The sequence below is a fragment of the Acanthisitta chloris genome, unplaced genomic scaffold (assembly GCF_000695815.1).
Source record: "Acanthisitta chloris isolate BGI_N310 unplaced genomic scaffold, ASM69581v1 scaffold27796, whole genome shotgun sequence".
Classification (NCBI taxonomy): domain Eukaryota; kingdom Metazoa; phylum Chordata; class Aves; order Passeriformes; family Acanthisittidae; genus Acanthisitta; species Acanthisitta chloris.
The window spans coordinates 6960-25375 of NW_008679169.1; the positions used below are offsets into that span (position 1 = coordinate 6960).

The 18416-nt window shown below is 40.5% G+C and overlaps 1 protein-coding gene across 1 annotated transcript in view; it reads right to left on the bottom strand.

Moving 5' to 3' along the window:
• Positions 1-18416, bottom strand: part of CCDC88C (coiled-coil domain containing 88C) — a gene marked incomplete at its 5' end in the record, with an annotated part of 87166 nt that overhangs the window by 6342 nt on the left and 62408 nt on the right. The window contains 10 exons of the mRNA XM_009077195.1: positions 3429-3670; positions 4485-4574; positions 5744-5889; positions 6116-6302; positions 7600-7743; positions 12493-12770; positions 14093-14254; positions 14751-14939; positions 15610-15751; positions 16583-16710. Coding sequence (XP_009075443.1) covers positions 3429-3670; positions 4485-4574; positions 5744-5889; positions 6116-6302; positions 7600-7743; positions 12493-12770; positions 14093-14254; positions 14751-14939; positions 15610-15751; positions 16583-16710 — 1708 coding nt within the window. The remainder of the gene's footprint in view (positions 1-3428; positions 3671-4484; positions 4575-5743; positions 5890-6115; positions 6303-7599; positions 7744-12492; positions 12771-14092; positions 14255-14750; positions 14940-15609; positions 15752-16582; positions 16711-18416) is intronic.

Genomic DNA, 18416 nt, shown 5'->3' on the forward strand with positions numbered 1-18416 from the left:
CAAAGGGAAATAATGCTGATTTGGAAATTATCTAGCATGATCCACACACTAAGCTAACTGCTTTCAGGTTTAGATCTTTGCTGTGGGTAAGAGCTCTGCCTTTACAAGGTTAAAACTCTGCTGGTCTTATGATGATGTTATGGTGCAGTGATTTTTAAGTGCAGTTCCTGGGATCTTAGCTGGAGAACAATAAAAAACTGTCTGCTACAATAGTATTTAGATTCAGAAAGCTGAAGAAATATTTTCTACTGATGAGGCAGGTTAATTAATTTCTTGTAGAGTGAATCAAATGCTTTAAGGCATGCACAGAACAAAATGTAAACAATTTACTACAGAAAACACCTAACGAGATCAAGATTCTAATATTCTACATGGAATACTTTCTTGAGTAATACAAACTAAATGCTGAAAACAAAGCAGAGCGCAGCAGTCAAAATAAACAGCTTGCAGAGACAGTGGACAGACAGCTCAAAGCACAGAGCAGCTGCAAAGTTGAATTAGAGAAATAGACCAAGTTAGTCATCTCAGATGGCTCCTGGGAGCTGACTTCAGGGACAGTGTTTTGTCCCACAGTCTGTGTGGGCTCCACAGCAAAGGGCCAGCACTTGCTCTCAGAACTGAAGTTTATGACATGCCTGTAAGGACAATTACTGGCTAAAGCTTGGCATGCAAATCTGTGCTTCTCATCGACTCTGTAGATGCACTAAACTCCTTCCAGAGATGCCAAAAATATTAACTGCCCTGAAGACAAACGTTCTCTACAAATCCCAAAACAGGGAGCAACAGGCTGTTCTGCCAGAGTCCCTGGTTGTGGCACAGAGGGACAATTCTTGGAGTGAGAAAGGAGATGAGATCTTTTGGTCTCTCTGCCATGCTCCCTGGAGCACACTGTCCATGCTGCACATGTTTCTCTAACAAAGTGGGGACTGGACCTGAGCACTCGTTTCAGAAACCACCAGGTCATGACTACGAGGCAACAAGAATTCCAGGCAATGGATCCATGATGGTTACTCCTAGTCTGAAGAGACCAAATCTACTTTCTTCTTCCAAAAAACATCCACTGAGACTGAAGCAGCAGAAACCAAAACTTCAGCTCAATTCAGGATGAATTTTCATAGCTGGAAGTGGAAAACCTTGCTAAATAATCAGGTTTGAATGCAAGCATCAAGACACTTTGCTTTAGAATAACTCTTCCCAGTAGCTTCCACTCTGTATTCAAAGCTAGACTATTTAAAAGCAGACAAAGATGTCAAAAAACTGCCTTTTTAATCATTTCGTGGCACGGAACGTTGGAAAAATCTCTAGGATTTGAGACTGTATTTGTATTTTAGTAGGACTACAACACTGTAGGAAGCATAGCAACAGCAAATCAGTTCAACACTTCAACTGGACACAATGCAAGGATGTGATCGCAAGGAAGAATCGAAGCGCGTAGCAACTTCACTTACTTACAACATGCACCACAGCCAATATACATACGCAAACTGTCTGCCATGAGGTCCCCTAAACATGTGCTGCATTGAAGAATTGATCCACAGTGTGCAATAGTGATTCGTCTTCTACAGGAAAACTTTAGTCCAAGTCCACTAGTCTTTGCTTGGATTTAGAGTGTTGTAAAGACATGCTGAGTGTTTCTATCAATGTGTGTGTTCTTTTAAGGGGTGTGGGGGGAGGTTTTATTTTTTTTGAAATGTTTGTCAGAAATCAATGAGGGTAAATGCTAAAGAGAAGGTGTTAGAAATCTCCCAATTCCGGGAAAGAAAGAGGTTCATTAGGAGAGGATGGGGTGTCGGAGGAAGACCAGAACCGGAGCCGATTAGAGAAAGACTGATGATTCGATGGAGACTTAGGAGACTTTTCTTTATCCTTGATTTTCTTTCTCAAAAAGGCAATCTTTTTGCGCTGTGCAGCTAAATTGTTATCACCCAGGTATCCCAAAAAGAAGAAGAAAAAAAAAAGTAAAAAAAAAAGCCTTGTAAATAAAACTTAAAGTGTCTTAACACAGATTAAAGACTACACAACCAGTGAAAACGAAAAGGGCTAAACAATGACTAACACCTGTATCAGAGGACTGATGAATGCACAGGTAATCATAGCTAATCTGACTCAGATTAATGCAATGAGTGACACACATATATAAAATAAAAGCAAGTCCATTAAGAAATTACTGATAGACCACAAAAATGTTTTTACTTAATAATACAAAATCAAATAGGTGTGCACACACAAATTTCCTAGATGTCTTCTAGGATTCAATCCTGATGTTCCTCATCTCCACATAAGTGTGTTTCACATAGCAACAAAACCAATGAAGCCCCAAACACTTATCTCTGGCACTCCAAGAGGGCCTTGTTCTGTGGAAACCCAAGCCCAAATCCCAGGCTGAACTTTGGATTCATGTTAAACACCTGAGATCTCCTGGAACAGCCTAGATGATCTGAGACATGTATTTTTATTTTAATTGAATGAATGACCTCAAAGAATTAGGACAGAGAAAGGGAAATATAAAACTCAATCAAAATGAAAACTTCAGACAGGCACATACTTGCAGTAGTTTTTAACAAGTTGTTCCCTCAGCTGCTCCCCTTCTGTTTCCCACACTCTTCAGTGGGAAGATAGGAATTATTATTCAAGTATTAATTTCAAAATTGCCTCTTGGAAAGTATTCCTGGGAGACAACTATCCATACACAGAAGCTAACAGAAACATCGATAGAATAAACAAAGTTTGGGAGATACATATTACCTGTGACAAGGATGACAGAGCATTTATTTTGAATAGTTTTCTTTTAAATTTCCCATAACTGGGAACACCTGATTTACTGCCTGAACTAGCCAAACAGAAAAAGAAACCATTCCATCTTCCTTATGTTTGCCTTAGTTTTAAAAACAAAACACCATAAAATCTTTCCATCATTTTACATTAAGAACTTCCTAGTTTGATTGGAAGTGGAAACACGTTATGGTTCTCCAACAGAATCCATCAGGATGAGCTGGCACTGGCCATGGCATTTGCTCTGCACGTGCACCATCTGCTGGCAGTGCTGCCAGCCCACACCGGGAAAGAGCTCCGGAACCACACACAGCATCACCTGATCCAGCCTGGAACTGCTCTGCTGCAAAGCCCCAGGAAATTAAATACTTCAACCAGCCTAGTCAGTAACATGCAATATGTTTAGGCAAACCAAGAAACTTTATGCACTTTACAGCTGAAGGCAGAAGTACCAGATAAAAGGAACAAACCAACCCAACGCCCATACCTTTGAGAGTATACTCTCATTTTTAGTTTAGCGTATTTTGCATACTAAAATTTTTCTTTTACTAAAAAAACCCCACAAATATAATGTGATCAGGTATTAACACATCCTATATATTAAATCTTTCAAAAATATTTTTTCTGTTCATGAATTTAGGCTGGGTATTCCTTACCTTTGTTTGAAGAACCTCCAGGGGTCTCCCTGTCTTCCATAGAGTTCGAGCCTTGAGAGGTGTTATCCTGAGCCTCATGCTGATGCTTCAGTTTTTGGGAGGCAGATGGAGAGTTTACTGTCTCTGGGGATTCAGAATGCCACGTGGGGCTTTCGGCTGCTGGTTTCAACCGCTCCCTTGTAGCCTCCTTTTTTGGCTTGATTAATTTGACTAAGGCTCTGGCTCCAATCCAGTGGTTTTTCCTGATAAAGCATGTTTTGTGAATGGAATTCAGAAAACACTACAAGAAATACTCCCTGAAGAAGTTTACAGCTGTGCTAAAGCCATCAAGCCATGCTACATTCTTATTTGTTTACTGTCATAAATTCAAAAAATGCAGCATGAGTTTCATAGAGCTTGAGATCCATTTGTCTCCTAAAGTCAAAATTATTTTACAGGTATATTTCTTCAGCAAGAGCAATGTGAGAAGACAATCATTCCCTTTGCTAGAAACCTAAGCTACACATATGGACCCACATCAGACATTTTAACAGTGTGAAAAGCTCTACTACAGAACAGACTGAGAAGGAAAGAAATGAACATGACTTTGAAGTTGAACCTGTCTCTTTGCTAAGGCTATCAGTCAGAACTATGCATGGTGGAATTAGCTCTTTTTTGTGGTTCTTAATATAATGTCTTTAAGCCCTTTCTCTCCACCAGGCTCCCTAACCCCTCTGAAGGAGCAGATCTGGAACCTCCTAGTGCTGCTTAGTCACCATACTGGGAGTCCCTCCCCCCTGCTAGGGACAAGATGATATTCACTAGAGCAAAGTGGCTCTTTCCCAATTCATTTTGTTTCAGATTCCTGTATTAATACAGAGGTCCCCACCTGAGGTCCTGTGGTACACTAACATAACCTGCTGCTTCAGGCCACAGTTTGCAGGGTGAGTGAAGAGACAAGTGGAGAAGACATTGCCCTTATTTCAGATGAAGTTTCTGTTTTCCCCAGTTACAGAAAGCCCTTTCTTGCTCTCACAAATCTGTACACCAGCAGAACCAAACTCATGTGGGACTTACTTTTTTGGAGTAGGATCATAGAACTTGTACTGATCCATTATCTTCTCTTCAAGTTTTTCCTTGTGTCTCCTTAAGGCATTCAGTTTATCACTGTGAGGGAGAAGAGCATATTCTGAATTATCTGTATGAAATTAAGCATAATCAAAAAACGGAAGACCAAAAGCCACAAAGAGAGGAAAGAGACTGAAGCATCTTCCTATCCCAAACCTACTGAGCTCATTCATTGTCCGTTTAGTCAGGGCAAGTGCAAAAGTCTTCCAAACTTGCTGATGGGAGATTTTTGTCCAACAAGCATGAAAGGCAAAAGAACAACAGTAGTGGTGGTGCTAGATTACTCACTAATAACTCAGGCAGAGTTTGTTTGGTGGGTGCTAACTATTTATATTTTTTTACTCATTATTTTAACCTCCACAGTGGAAGTCAGCAAATCTTACTTTCATTCAAGGAGTAGGCCAAATGTACCTCCATCACAGAACTGTCACACACCAAGATAAATATGCTAAGAGTATATTTGAACTGTATTCAGCCAATTTCAGCAAACAATTTCTAACATTTCAACCATATAATCCAATACTGCTAAAACTCAGTAACTCCCACATCAGGCTGATGTTCTTAGACTAAAATTCATGGGATTAAGAACTATTTTCTTTCTTCATTCATACCTATCAAAGAAATTCATTGCAGTGAGCACAGGATTCCTTGCAAATGCACATTATCTTTAAACAGGGCATCTCACTTGAGCATGTCACTCTGTGCATGAAGGATGCAGAACTGTACATTGATACTTGCATCTTTAAAAACAACATCAAAGCAGGTGTTTCTTAAAAATGCAAATGACAAAAACTAGAGGAATATGAATACTTTCTGTTTCTCAGGAACCTAAATATAGAATTGCTCTCATAAGACTAAACTTTTGTTGCAACTCAGCTGTTTTTCAGACTCTTCAGAAACCTCTGAGAAGTACCACTGGGTTTAGCATGCCATCTTAGTTTTCCACATAAGTTCATCTATATTATTTGAAAAGAGCTGTGCTTGTCCAGGTGTCTCCTCGACATCCCTTTGCAGTGAGGCAATGTGAAGAAATTTTGTGCCTTCTCCCATTACATCTATCTCCTACTCGACACCCCTTTTTCCAGACCAGTATCAAGTAGACATATCATTCCACTGCCTGTCCTTATACTCCTGATAGATGCTTTGCATTCTGTGCTTGTCTAGATGCCTTTTTTTAAGATTTCACAGTTCAAATCTCTTTTTCTTACATGTACTGTTTCTGCTCTTCATGATACTGCTCCTTGCTCTCCATGTTCTGCTCCAGTAACATCTGATTCTGCTGGCTCAGCATCTGAATCTGACTCAGGAGATGATGGTTTTCCTCTTCCAGATTTCCCTTTAGACGGGACAGCAGCTAATAAAGAAGACAAATTAATCACTCCTCTGCATTTTGCTTCCCTGGAGTGCACCATAATCAAGCTAACACAATAGCATGGCAATCTAGGATACAATATAAACTTCAAAGTATATGGGGGTGTTGTTATATAGTTTGACCTACACACAGCATGTCAAAAACTTCACACAATGAATGTTAGCTCTCTAACAGGAATGCAGCTGCACACCTACCTACAGCTACTCACCTCACAGTGGTTATCCAGCTTGGTCAGAGATATATCCATGGATTGGTGCTGTTCTTTCAGCTCATCATAGCGAGCTTGCCAACGATTCAGCTCCAGCTGAGAGTTGTTCAAGGAAGTTTTCAGCTCTTTAGTGTGTGAATGGAGCCCTTCATACTCTGCCTTTAGCTGGTTGTGCAAGAAATTCACCCTAAACATGAAGAAGCCAGTAGACTTATGAAGGACACGTCACAGAAAGGACCTCACATTCAAAGACCACACCATCACTTTGCAGCTGTCACTAAACCAAACATAGATCCAAAGAGTAACTCCTAAAGACGCTTTTATTCTAAGCAGATAATAAAATTTTATTAAGAAGTAGTGCTAGAATTATAAAGAATTTCAAATCTACAAAAGACCTGAAAGAAAAATACATGAACCATAAAACTGCTATTTCCTCAATACGTAAGAAACACATCACAAGCTTTTGAGGCACAATGTATTTAAGAGCATTTGGATATAAAGGCAGCTCTACTTGGCACAAATAAACCCTCACAGGTCATTTTTTTCCCTGATGCGTGAAATAGGAGCATTAAAGTGTCCTGAACTGTGAAACACTGTAGTGTTGTAAGATGATACCGTGGCATTCTTTTACAGCTTTTGCTAAATCTAAAAATGTCTGCAAATCATGAAGGCATAAAAGTAAATAAACAGATAAATAAAAAATAATAAGTTTGTATCTGCTGACAGATCAGCTAGGCCTGGCCCTCTGCCAGCTCTGCAATCAACATCTTACAACATCTTTCTTTGTCCAGGAACTGAGAAACAGAAAACCTGAGGAAACCTCCTTTGCAGAGCTCTGCAGTGTTTGAAGCACATTGCAATTCTAATTCAACTTAACAAGTGATTTTTAAGTATGGTTCAATCTTACACTGCTTTAACTTGCTATGGTCTTGGCCCCTTAATCTGTACCAAACTATTTCTCAAAACACCTCTGTACTATGACCAGTGGCAAGGGTAAGGGAGGGTATGTTTTACTCCTGTGTTATGTGATGTTCAGATCTAGCTCATAAAAGGGCTTCTGCCATGAGCTAAGAGTTACTCAGTGATCACAGGAATCACTAAGCCCACTCTTAATAACAGGAATGGCAGTTTCCTCTGGGCAGCAGAAAATAACCAACGGTAGCTCCTAGTGCTAAACCATATTGTGTAAAAACCATAAGCCAGTTCTCCTTAAGGGGAAAAAAAACTCCCAGGGTAAGAACCATTTCACACAACTCCAGATATGACTTGGGGGTCAGTAACAGTATTTGTTAACAGTGTCCATGAAGCTGAGAATCTTAAATGAGTTAAACCAAATTATCAAATAAACAAGAGGGAAACTGAGAAAAAAGAACAGACAAGTGAATGAAGGTGTTCTGGAGCTACAGCCAACACAGTAAAACAACTGTGTTTTGCAAAATCAACTTTTTAATGACATATACAAGAATTTAGCAAAGGAGCCATACCTGTCCAGTTCCTCCCTCAGTTTCTGGTTTTCCCCAGTGGTTATTGCATTGGATCTCCTCTCTTGTTGCAGAACCTCTCTCTCAGCTTTTAAAACTGATTCCAGCTCTTCCAGTTCTTCCTTGTGTTTCATTAAACTGTTGTATCTGCAAAAAAAAGGAGAAGCATACTCTCATTTAAACATTTTCCTACCTCTGGGTTAAGATTTTTAATCGGTAATACCACCACTGACCAGAAAGATTTTTTTTCCCTGCCTGCTTAGTTTCATCCATATTTGTGTGGTGAAACATCTACCAAGGCTGAAGAGCTCCATACTATACATGAAAATTCAGCTTAGCATACAAGTCAGCAGAGAGGGACAAACTGGAACACAATTGCCAGAATCATACTTAAGTTCCAGATTCTGGTCATATGGTAAAAATCACGAGATGGTCCAGGGTGAGTGGAAACTGCACCACTAAACTGGAATCCCATTCACAAATAATTGTCAGTGGTAGGCTTCAAAAACCTGACTAGAAGACAGCAGCCAAAAAAGCAACAAGAAAGCACTGTAATGAGCAAGAGTTTATTAGATAGCAACCTAAGGCATATTAGGCTTTATGCACAGGTAATAGCATCCTGCATAGGTACTAACTTCCTGTATATTCCAGAGACATGATGAGGTGAGCATCAGTGTGTTGACAGCAAAGCACCTTTAAAGCAGGGACTGACTCACCTGCTTGAGTGGCTCTACTTGTTCACTAGTGAGAAACTCAAGAGCAACACTGGTGTTCACATCCAGACTTCCACTGTTATTTGGGTTTTATAACTTGTGCATAAACCCTTCAGGGTGGGGAGATGGGCAGAGACAGAGGGCTGATGCCATCAACTCTGTCTTTAATTTCGATCTCTGAAATGCTAAACCAGCAGTGGAACAACTCCCCTGATATTTGGCACAGACATTGATTAGGCAGGCTCAACCTCCCTAAGCTGCTACACCAACCTACATTCAGAAAATGCTGCAAAGAACAAGGTGGATTGAGATCACATCACAAAACAACAAGCTGATTCCACTTTTTTTTTCCTCTGGTGGCCTCTGTCAGACTCTGTGCCCATACACACACACCAGCAGAGGCCACTGCGGACACTGGTGCAGGGAATGTCCAAAGTCATCAGCACACTTTTCTGTGACTGGGATAAAAAGATATTGCCCTGAAATAGCAGATGCATCTGTGTTAGTAATGGAAAAATATTTTTCTAAGCAATTTTAAATCAGCAATTAGGTGGAAGATGCAGCATTGCTTAAAAAGCTAGAGAGAACAAGCATCATCTTTCTGTGACTCTAATCCCATCAGAGATGGCTGCAGAGCACAGTTAGTCTGCAGTCATGAAAGCTTCAAAACAAAACCAAAACCAGCAGACAGCACCAAATACACTGACTCCTGCCAACTTGTTTTTCTCTCAGACTACCATTCCCTTCATCCCAGGGTCAAATTACAGCCTGTCCCAAATTCCAGTCCATTGAAGGGCCACACAGAAAAGTACCTGTCTCCCAGACAAAAGCTGCATTTTGCTATTCATTCCCAGTAACAGCAGTAGCGTTTAATTAAACTTATTTATTTGTTCTCTTCCTCCATTCAGCTCTGGGACATTTCAAATTCAATGTCCATAGAACAAATGGAAGAACCTGAAAGCTGAGGAAGGTTTCACATCCAGCTCCAAGAGGGATTTAAGACAGATCACAAGCCAATCCAGAGTGTGAGAGACCAACTCCACAGTCAGCCCTCTGGCAGAGATCACCGTGGCTGGCTCTGCAGAAACTGTGCTGCAAATTCCTTTCCCATTTCTGTATGATAGGGCAACTCTGTTCATTTTTATTCATGCTCTGTATTTTTTTGAGAGGGCTACGTAAGAGGGAAGCAGTATACTGGTCCAGTTTTACCAGACTGGCCCAGCACCAAATGCTCCCTTTGAGCCTGAGGTAGACCAGAGCTGCTCCCCTAGATGTTAGGGGAAAGGTAAGAAAGAGGAGACTGTCTGCAAATATGCAAGCGACTCTGCATCTCCAGAGCCCTAATGAAATCCCCAGGCAAAATTTTGCTTCAGTCCAGATTCAGCATGGAGTCCACCATTTGAACACAATTTGTGCAACCTAACAAGTTCTACCACTGAGGACAAGGTTACCCTTCCTACTATTCAACACTCATGGTCATTTCACTTTTTTAAGCATCAGGCTCTTGGACAGAAGGGTTTTAAAAAGATCTCCTTACACATACAAATAGAATACACTTTGGCTCTAACACAATCCATTCCTAGGATTGAACAATCATATTCCTCTTTACTCCTTTTGGCTTTCACTCCTGCTGCTTTGTTAGGAAAAACACTGTGCCTAGGTATTTGCAGCAGAGAAAACTTTCAAAATGCTCAGCTATGATAAAAAGCATGAGGCAAAAGGAACCCAGAAAAATAATTACCAGCAAGCATTGGTAACATACCAATACAACTCCCTGCAATGTGTAACCCTCTCATAACCACAAAGAAATACTCAAGGATCTGTTAATTAGCTGTAGCTACTAAGTTCTTACCTTCCCTTAGTAATTCACAATATGTAAAGTAACTTTGAAAATGCAGAAAAGTCAAGTCCTTCCCTGCTGAGACAGTGAGCCAAACACCACAAAGTCAAGAAACTGCTATTAATGGCAAATGACTCTAACATACTAACTCTCCTTTTCTTGCTAAGTCAAGCCCACACATCTGTGGTTCGCTGGGCTATGAGAGGCCATTTCACTGCAGTTACACACAACCCATTATTAAATCCTCACTGCAGAGCTAACGTGTACAGATAAAACCAAGGGAAGTTGAATGAAGTTTGCTCAGGTGCAGAAAATATTCTGTGGTTAGAATGCATCAGAGTAAACTGCACAAACCCTGGGGGCCTTGGCTGGACACAGTGTTAGCTGTCCACAAGCTAACTAAAAGTGATGTGGACTTTTCTAGACGAGTTGCAGTCATAGGTGTAATCCTGCCTTAAGCAACAGAACTATGGTTACAGTGTTGTCACCAACTGAGAAAAAACAATTACCTTGGAGTTTTGAGAAGCAAAACGTATCTCTTAAATCCCACACATGCAAACTTCTTGGCTGCCCTAAGCTGCTCTGGGAAAAAGCCAGGTTGTTATCCAGCCTTGAACAACCTGGTCTAGTGGGAGATGTCCCTGCACACGGCAAGGGGGGTTGGAACTAGATGATCTTTAAGGTCCATTCCAACCCCTTAACATTCTATGAGTCTATGAAATTCAGCAGGTGGTAAATTCTAGCTGGAGTTACAGTGGGATATTTTATCTTAGCAGCTAAATGCCTTAGAAGCAGCAGAAGGAAGCAGTTTTCTTAAAGCTATTTTTCTAACTTTCTCCACTCTCCTCCCTCAGCCAGCTGAACTGCACATAGCACATGATGGAGGGGAAACAAAACACACACGCACACACAAAAAAGTGGTTTGTGCCTTTTTTCCTGACAGCCAAATGGAGACACAGGTTGCTCTTGATAATCACCTTGATAAGTATCTTTTGAGAGTGATCTGCTAAGGACACTGCACTCTTAAAATTCCAAACTCAACCTGCTTTGAGTATAGAGACGCCACCATCTGCTCCCCTGCAACATCTCTCACTGGCAATCACATCTCAGAAACAGTCCAAATTGTTAATGATTACAACAGTGATCTGAGCACCTATCACTACAGATAACCTATTCTCTGAAAAACACTTTTTCCTTAGGCTAGAGCTGTTTAGTATTTGGTACTCACCAAGCAAAGAAAGAACACAGCAAACTGCCCTAACACACTGCAGTGTGATAATCTCAAGCAAAGCCTGAATCAATGAGAACCATTAATCAGTCTGAGAGAGACTTGGTAAGCAGTAACAGTGTCTGTGTAATCACTTACAGCTCATTTAGTCGACAGCCAAGCAGCTGTCCTGTCACATAGCCCCAGTGGATACTTTAATCACAATAGCTTTATTTCTGTACTGTACTTTATAAAAATCTACCACACATTGTGCTTGCCAGCTCCTTAGTCTTTGGGAAAGAAAGCACCAGTTTGCAGTCCACCATCAAGGATCACCACTGAGTTGCTCTGAACCCAAATCAGGGTCTTGCACAGAAATTAAACCTAAATACAAGTGTTTTGAGGAAAGTGACTGAAATGTGTAAGAAAAGTTTTGAGGGGTAAGCAGAGCAGCATTCATGTAGTAGTACATTATATAAATATATTGTTCAAGCCATGCACAATTGTGAGAAAATGACAGTGACTAGAGACTAAACAGTAAAGAGATTACTGATCATAATTCAATTGAAGGGCCTGAAGCAAAAGCTTTAGAATATGAGAATTAGAAGAAACTAAAGAATACCTCACTATCTCATAGCTAGGTCAATACAGCTTCTTTCAGACAGCCTCCTTGGACATGACATTGATGCCATGCATAAACTTCAATGATGCAAATTTCTCAAGATACATACTACTCACACATAGGGAACTACCTAGGAGACTTGCACACTCTACGACTACAAAAGATACCCTGACAGTAGAACTGGGAGAATCCTTTTAACGCTGCATGTTGTTAGAGCACAAATCCTTAAATGTACTAAAGGCATTTAAGCGACTTCTGACATAGCATCCCAAAGACCCAAGCCCATGTTTGTTAAAAATCACCAGAGTCACCTCTGGTCTGCCACCTTTATAAGTGTAAAATCTACAGCTTTGCAAATATTCTTATTTAGTCTCCTAATGACAGCAAGAGTGAGTAGAAACTTTTTCAGGGGGACAACTTTGTAATTAATGTTTGTAACAGAAGACCAATATTTAAGGCTACAATTGTAACAGGCACATTCTGGCTACACTACACCCCTGAGCAGTGAGCATACCTCTCACCCAGACCTTTGTGCTCCAGGTCCAGGGTTTTGTGCAATGTTTTCAGACAGCTGTGCTGGTTTATTAGCACTTCATACTCTGCAGACTGCCGTTCATGCAGTGAAGCAAGGTGTTCATGGTCCTGAAGCAATGACTCATACTCAGCTTTCAGCTGCTCCTTCTGTTTCAGTAGATTTTCATTCTCATTCTCCTTGGCTGTCTGCTGATTTTGGAGTAAAGTATTCTGGGCCATCAGTGATGCACTCTGGGAGCTGAGAGTTGAATTTTCTACCTAAAGTTTCTCAAATAAAAAGTAAGCATTACTTATTCACATCTACTGTACATACAACAAATTCTTTGTAGCAGCTTGTATCCATATGGAGTTGGTCAAGACATGTATGGACAATTTGGCATTGTTTGGGTATTTCTGCTGTCAGTATGCACCACAAAGCCATGAAATCAGCAGTATGAAAATTAGCACAATAACCTCCAAATTGAAAAAACTGTTTTATTAGCTCTTGAGCCTCAAGACAAAAATGAGCTCACAACTCAACTGCATCTCTGACAGTAAAAGTCAAAAGTTACTCCATGTTTGTGTACAAGTAATGAAAAATCCAGTTCAAACTCAAAAAATTGACTACACCACTGTGTTATGTGGACAGTACTCCTGACAAATGTGATTGCAGTAGACAGCTAGTGCATAGATTTTGTATGTTGCTCATATAATTCAATTAAAGATGAGAAACAATTAAAGACCAAAAATCTCTCTGAACATGCAAGAGGAAAAGCTTGAAAAGAAAAAGTCACTCTAAATGAATTAGTGCTAAACCAATGTTGCCTTTTAAAACTGGTCTCTTTCTCAAGCTGTTTATTTTTCAAAATTAATGTTTAATAGTATCTGTTTTCCACCAGCCATTTTGACATTTTGTCTGAAAGTATGAAAACGGCAACGGTAGGACGAGGGGTAATGGGTTCAAATTGAAGGAGGGGAATTTTAGGTTACATATTAGAAAGAAGTTTTTTACTGTAAGGGTGGTGAGACACTGGCACAGGTTGCCCAGGGATGTGGTGGCTGCCCCAACCCTGGCAGTGCTCAAGGCCAGGCTGGATGAGCCTTGAGCAACCTGATCTAGTGAGGAGGTGTCCCTGCCCATGGCAGGTGGTTGGGACTAGATGATCTGTAAGGTCCATTCCAACCCTTAAATTCTATGATTGGAACTCATTGCTACAATGCCTCTTGGGATTTGACTTGTATCCTCTTTCCATTTCTTCCAAGCTTTTTCACAAGCATAGCATTAACAGGAAGAAAAAGAGCAAAGATCTTTCATTTCAGAAGTGGAGCTTCTGGAATAACACATCTGAATTTTGCTGTATTGATTTTAACACATTCTCTCTAAATAACTAACTTCTTGCTGAACACAACTACCAGACATTAGCTATAGAGCCAATTTCCCTCACAGTTTGGAGTAGTTCAGACCTCAAGCTCCACCTTATGGGCCTCATCTTTAGATCATTACAGCACCCCATCAACACAAACATTTTCTTATTAGCTGTCATCTTCTCCACACTACTATAATCCAGTCTTGTGGCACAGAGGCACAAGGTGGTCCCCACCTGGAGTTTGGCTGTCTGTGTCTGCAGGGCAGTATTGTGCTCCTGAAGGAAGACGTTCTGCTTCTGTAGTGTCAGGATCTGATTGTTGAAGGAGACATTCTGTGTTTCCAAATGCTTTAGCTGCTCTTTAAGCAGCTGCTTCTCAGTGTGCAGGGCTGCATTCTGAAAGAGAGATGGCATTGAAGGGGTGAAAGGAAGAAAAGAAAAGAGCTGTCTTGATCATCTGGAGTCCCATCAAACATGAATCATACTAGATGTGGCACTATCAAACACATCATACTAGATGTGGCACTTAGTGCCATGGTATAGTAATGACAGTAGGGTTGGACTCGATCTCTGAGGTCTCTTCCAACCTTGTTGATTCTATGAGAATCAATTAGTTATGATCATTCTGCAACAAATATGCAAAAGCAAACTCTTCCTGGCATTAAATGAAGGTAGGACAGATGTTATACACAGGATTAATCCCTGCAATGACTTTACACAAGACATATAAAGCATTTAAGTCCCATGTAGACCTAAGAGCCACACAAGGAATTTGGTAGACTTAGGTGCTCCAGAAAGCCCATCAGCTTCCTGTAAGCTCAAAAATCTGGTTCCCAGCAACCCACTCATGATCACAAGTCTATGAGCTCAGATGAAACAGGAGAAGGCTTACATTCCTTTCCAGTTCAATTGCCCTGTCCTTCAGTTTCAGCAGCTCCGTGGTAGCCTCTTGGTGCCCCATTTCCAATTTCTCATTCATTTGGTGGTTGGGAATGAGTTTCTCTGCCGAATACCTCAGTGACTTCTGAGCATACTGCCCATCCTGTTGAGCATACTTCAGTGCATCAAAGTCCTTCCTCATCTACAAAGTGAACAAGCAACAACCGTACTTAAGTGCATCAAAGTCCTTCTTCATCTACAAAGTGAACAAGCAACAACCTTCAACACTGAGTGAACTGCGATTAAGTATTAATAATGTTAGGAGATATGCCACTCATCGCTTGCACTGTACAGATTTCAGGAGATTCAAAGACCACTGCCATCACTTCACAGATGGGGAAGCTGAGAACACAGACAAGTGGAAGAATCCATGTCTCTTGGTCTCTAGGCAGGTGCCCTTTAACTCAAGCTCACTGTCACCTAACAAAGAGGCTGTTCCTAGGTGAGATGTTTCAACTGCAGTCTGCCTCAGCCTATGTTTCCACTAAACAAGGCAGAAAAACAAGACCATGGCAATGAAGAAAAAATGGGAAAACAGATCTGGCAAAGAGTGATTATCCAAAAAAACCCTCCTGCTGTGCTCTTTATGAAATCAGTGTCATTATATATAAAGAGACAAGAAAAGGCATTCCAATCAAAAAAGCGTTCTTGGGAAGCGTCTGTGCAGGGAGGGGCAGACAGAACTAACCTGTTCTTGCTGAGTAGAAAAACCAAACAAAACACCTAAAAAACACACCCCAAAACCAAAAACTGCACCAAAACCAAATGCAGAACTGCACTGTGAACAATTAAAATTCACTTAAATCTCTTACCATATTTAGATCATTCTGTAACTGCTGATTCAAGTTCAGAGAGTCTTTCACTTGAGCTTCCAGCATTGCAATCTTTTCCTCTTTCACAGCTAGTGTTGATTTCAGTGCTGATTCACTTTTGCTCTCCAGAACCTTGTATTTTCTGAAAGACACAATAATGGCTTTCCCTTGTCTGCCACTAGGATAGGAGTCACCACCTATACAGAAGACTTCACCTTCACCCATTATGCACCTTTTTCTTCAGGAAAATGATTTCCTCTACTGCTGCAGATTGCTACTGATACATTATAACTGGGGAACTCACTTTTGGAAAATCCAATCAATTTTAAGAGGTAACACCAGCATGGTTCTACAGAAATATCAGAGTTATATAACTTGAAAGAAAATCAGTTCTTCTTCTCCCCCTAATTACAATTACAGAAATTTCTTCTCATGGCTCTATTGTACATTCTTGACAAGGAGGAAAATCCTCGGTTTAGAGACTCCTACAAGATGGGTATGTTTCTCTAACTATGTCTTATCAAGAAGCCTATATACACATGGGTTGCTGGTTCTTTGTTCATTACTATAGGACTTGCAAAGGAATTCTGTGCAATCAGGAATTTCTTAGGCAACATCCACATTAACAGACGGAGTAATGATAGACACTGTTTAATGGATACTATTCTTACTTGTAAAGAGAATATGAGGACAAATACACACTGAAGTATCTACCTTGCTATTCTGCTGGTGAGTACAGGGGAATTTTAATACCACTGCTAGCACAGAGAAAGAAAATGGCACTTCTTCCTCCCACACAAAAACAGTTTTGCAAAACTTAGAGTATACTGCCAAGCTCACTTCAGAAAAATGTGGTTCATGTCCAAAATTGTGAAGGGTAATTGGAGTGAAACAGAAAAGAACCAAAAAGAAAGGCAAAGGGCTTGAGTTACGCTGAGTCAACAGAATGACTAGGAAAGCTCAGTTTCCTTACGTGTCATCATTGCCATTGTCATCCTGTAGCAGCAACTCTTTGTTCAATCCTATCTTCTCCAGTTCCTGGCTCAGTTTATCCAGCTCACTAGACAACTGTTGACTCTTCAGCTTCTCCGAGACCAAATCCTGTAACAGCACCAACATGATTAGTTGCTATGCCCTATACCAAGGGTGGTAATCATCAAACATTATACATTCCTTTTTCAAAAGTCATTGGGTAAAATCCTAGTTTCAAGTAGGTCAGCTAAATTTAATCAGTGATAGCTGAATGGAGAAATACACTGATTGCTTTTATTGACAGGTTAGTTGAAATAAATCTGAAGACTGCTCTTTTGGCCTTGGTCTGGCTCACTGTACTGAATTACTTCTGCCAACACTGGCACTGTGCCCAGCTACCAAAAGAGGGAATGTGTGTGGGTCAGGAGAAACCCCATCCGTGTGCCACAGAGGGATGTGTGCAGGTCAGGGGACGCCAGCAGAGGGAGTTCCCACCCCTCAGCTAGGACAAAAAGCCCTGCCAAAAAGACCAGCCAACACTGGCACACACAAAGAGGAATGACAGGACTTCAGTATGAAAGTTTCCCGATATGGCCAAGATGTTATTCCCAAGGGACTTGGCAATGGTGCGTTATTCACTTCTGACATATAGTAAATTACTGCCTAAAATTAAAAAAAGTGTAATTACACTGCAGTGTAAGAGACAGCTCTGGAGACTAGAGAGCTTGGTCACTTGTTCTGGTATCTGCTGATGCATTCTGGTTTCATTTAGTTTCTTTGGGAAGAAACTTAAGTAGAACCAGACAAAGAAGTCATACAAGGAATAAACATGATGGAGCTTTACCAGAAGGTATATTGGACAGTGCTTTGCTGTTATGCCAGTAAAATGGTCTGTGTGGAAGTGGCTTGAGGGGACATAATATCAACCTCCATTTTTAAAAAGGAGAAATCATTTGTGGTGCATAGCTAAGTGCAGATTCCTACCATTCAAAATTCTCTGAAAGACAAATGCACCACAGAGACCAACACTGCTTGTGTTTCTGCCAGAAGTTTTCTTACACAGCACATGAAGAAAATAACAAGGTTACTGAAGTAAAAAAAAATTATGCTGAATATCAAACAGAAGCAAGAATAAAATTTTTAAGAATACTTTGTTAAACATAAACCGCAGGTATTGAACAGTCCTCTGGTATCACAGATTTAGCCACGTATTCATTCACACGGCAAGGGAAAAAATGGTATAGCTAAGGTCAGTGCCAGTGCAATGGTCTGTAAACAGGTCACTTCAACAGTCATGAACTCCTGTTGCAGAATATATAGAAAGTAACTAAGGGAAAGAAGATGAGCTGCTGCATGGGTCTGCACACTTGAAATTTGTGAAACATCTGAGAAGGGAAAGATTAAAAAGGAGCCTTCTCAGAAATACTATTATTTTATTAATTTTTAAGGAAAGTTGGATAGAAACGTAACTTGAGACTGTTTCAAGTATTTCTGATAGACTTTTTTGCTCCTCAAAATTACTCTAATGCCTCAAAAACTAAAATAAAACTAAACCTTCAAGTAAGTAATTGCTTACTTCATTAGTCTTACTAAACTTAGTGATTTCACTGAGCCAGCACAGTGCAAATCTTTTTCCTTTTAATGCTCCTTCACAGGAAATCCTGTTTCTGGCAGGACAACAGCAGCCAGGACAGGCAATAGAGCAAGTTGCAACAACCTGAATCTGCTCATAGTCCACTTATAGGAGTGTCAGGCTGTAGCACACACATCATTCGATTACCAATGTCCTAATGTTAGGTGCTGGAAGAGATCACTGCTGCTTCAAATGTTCTCAC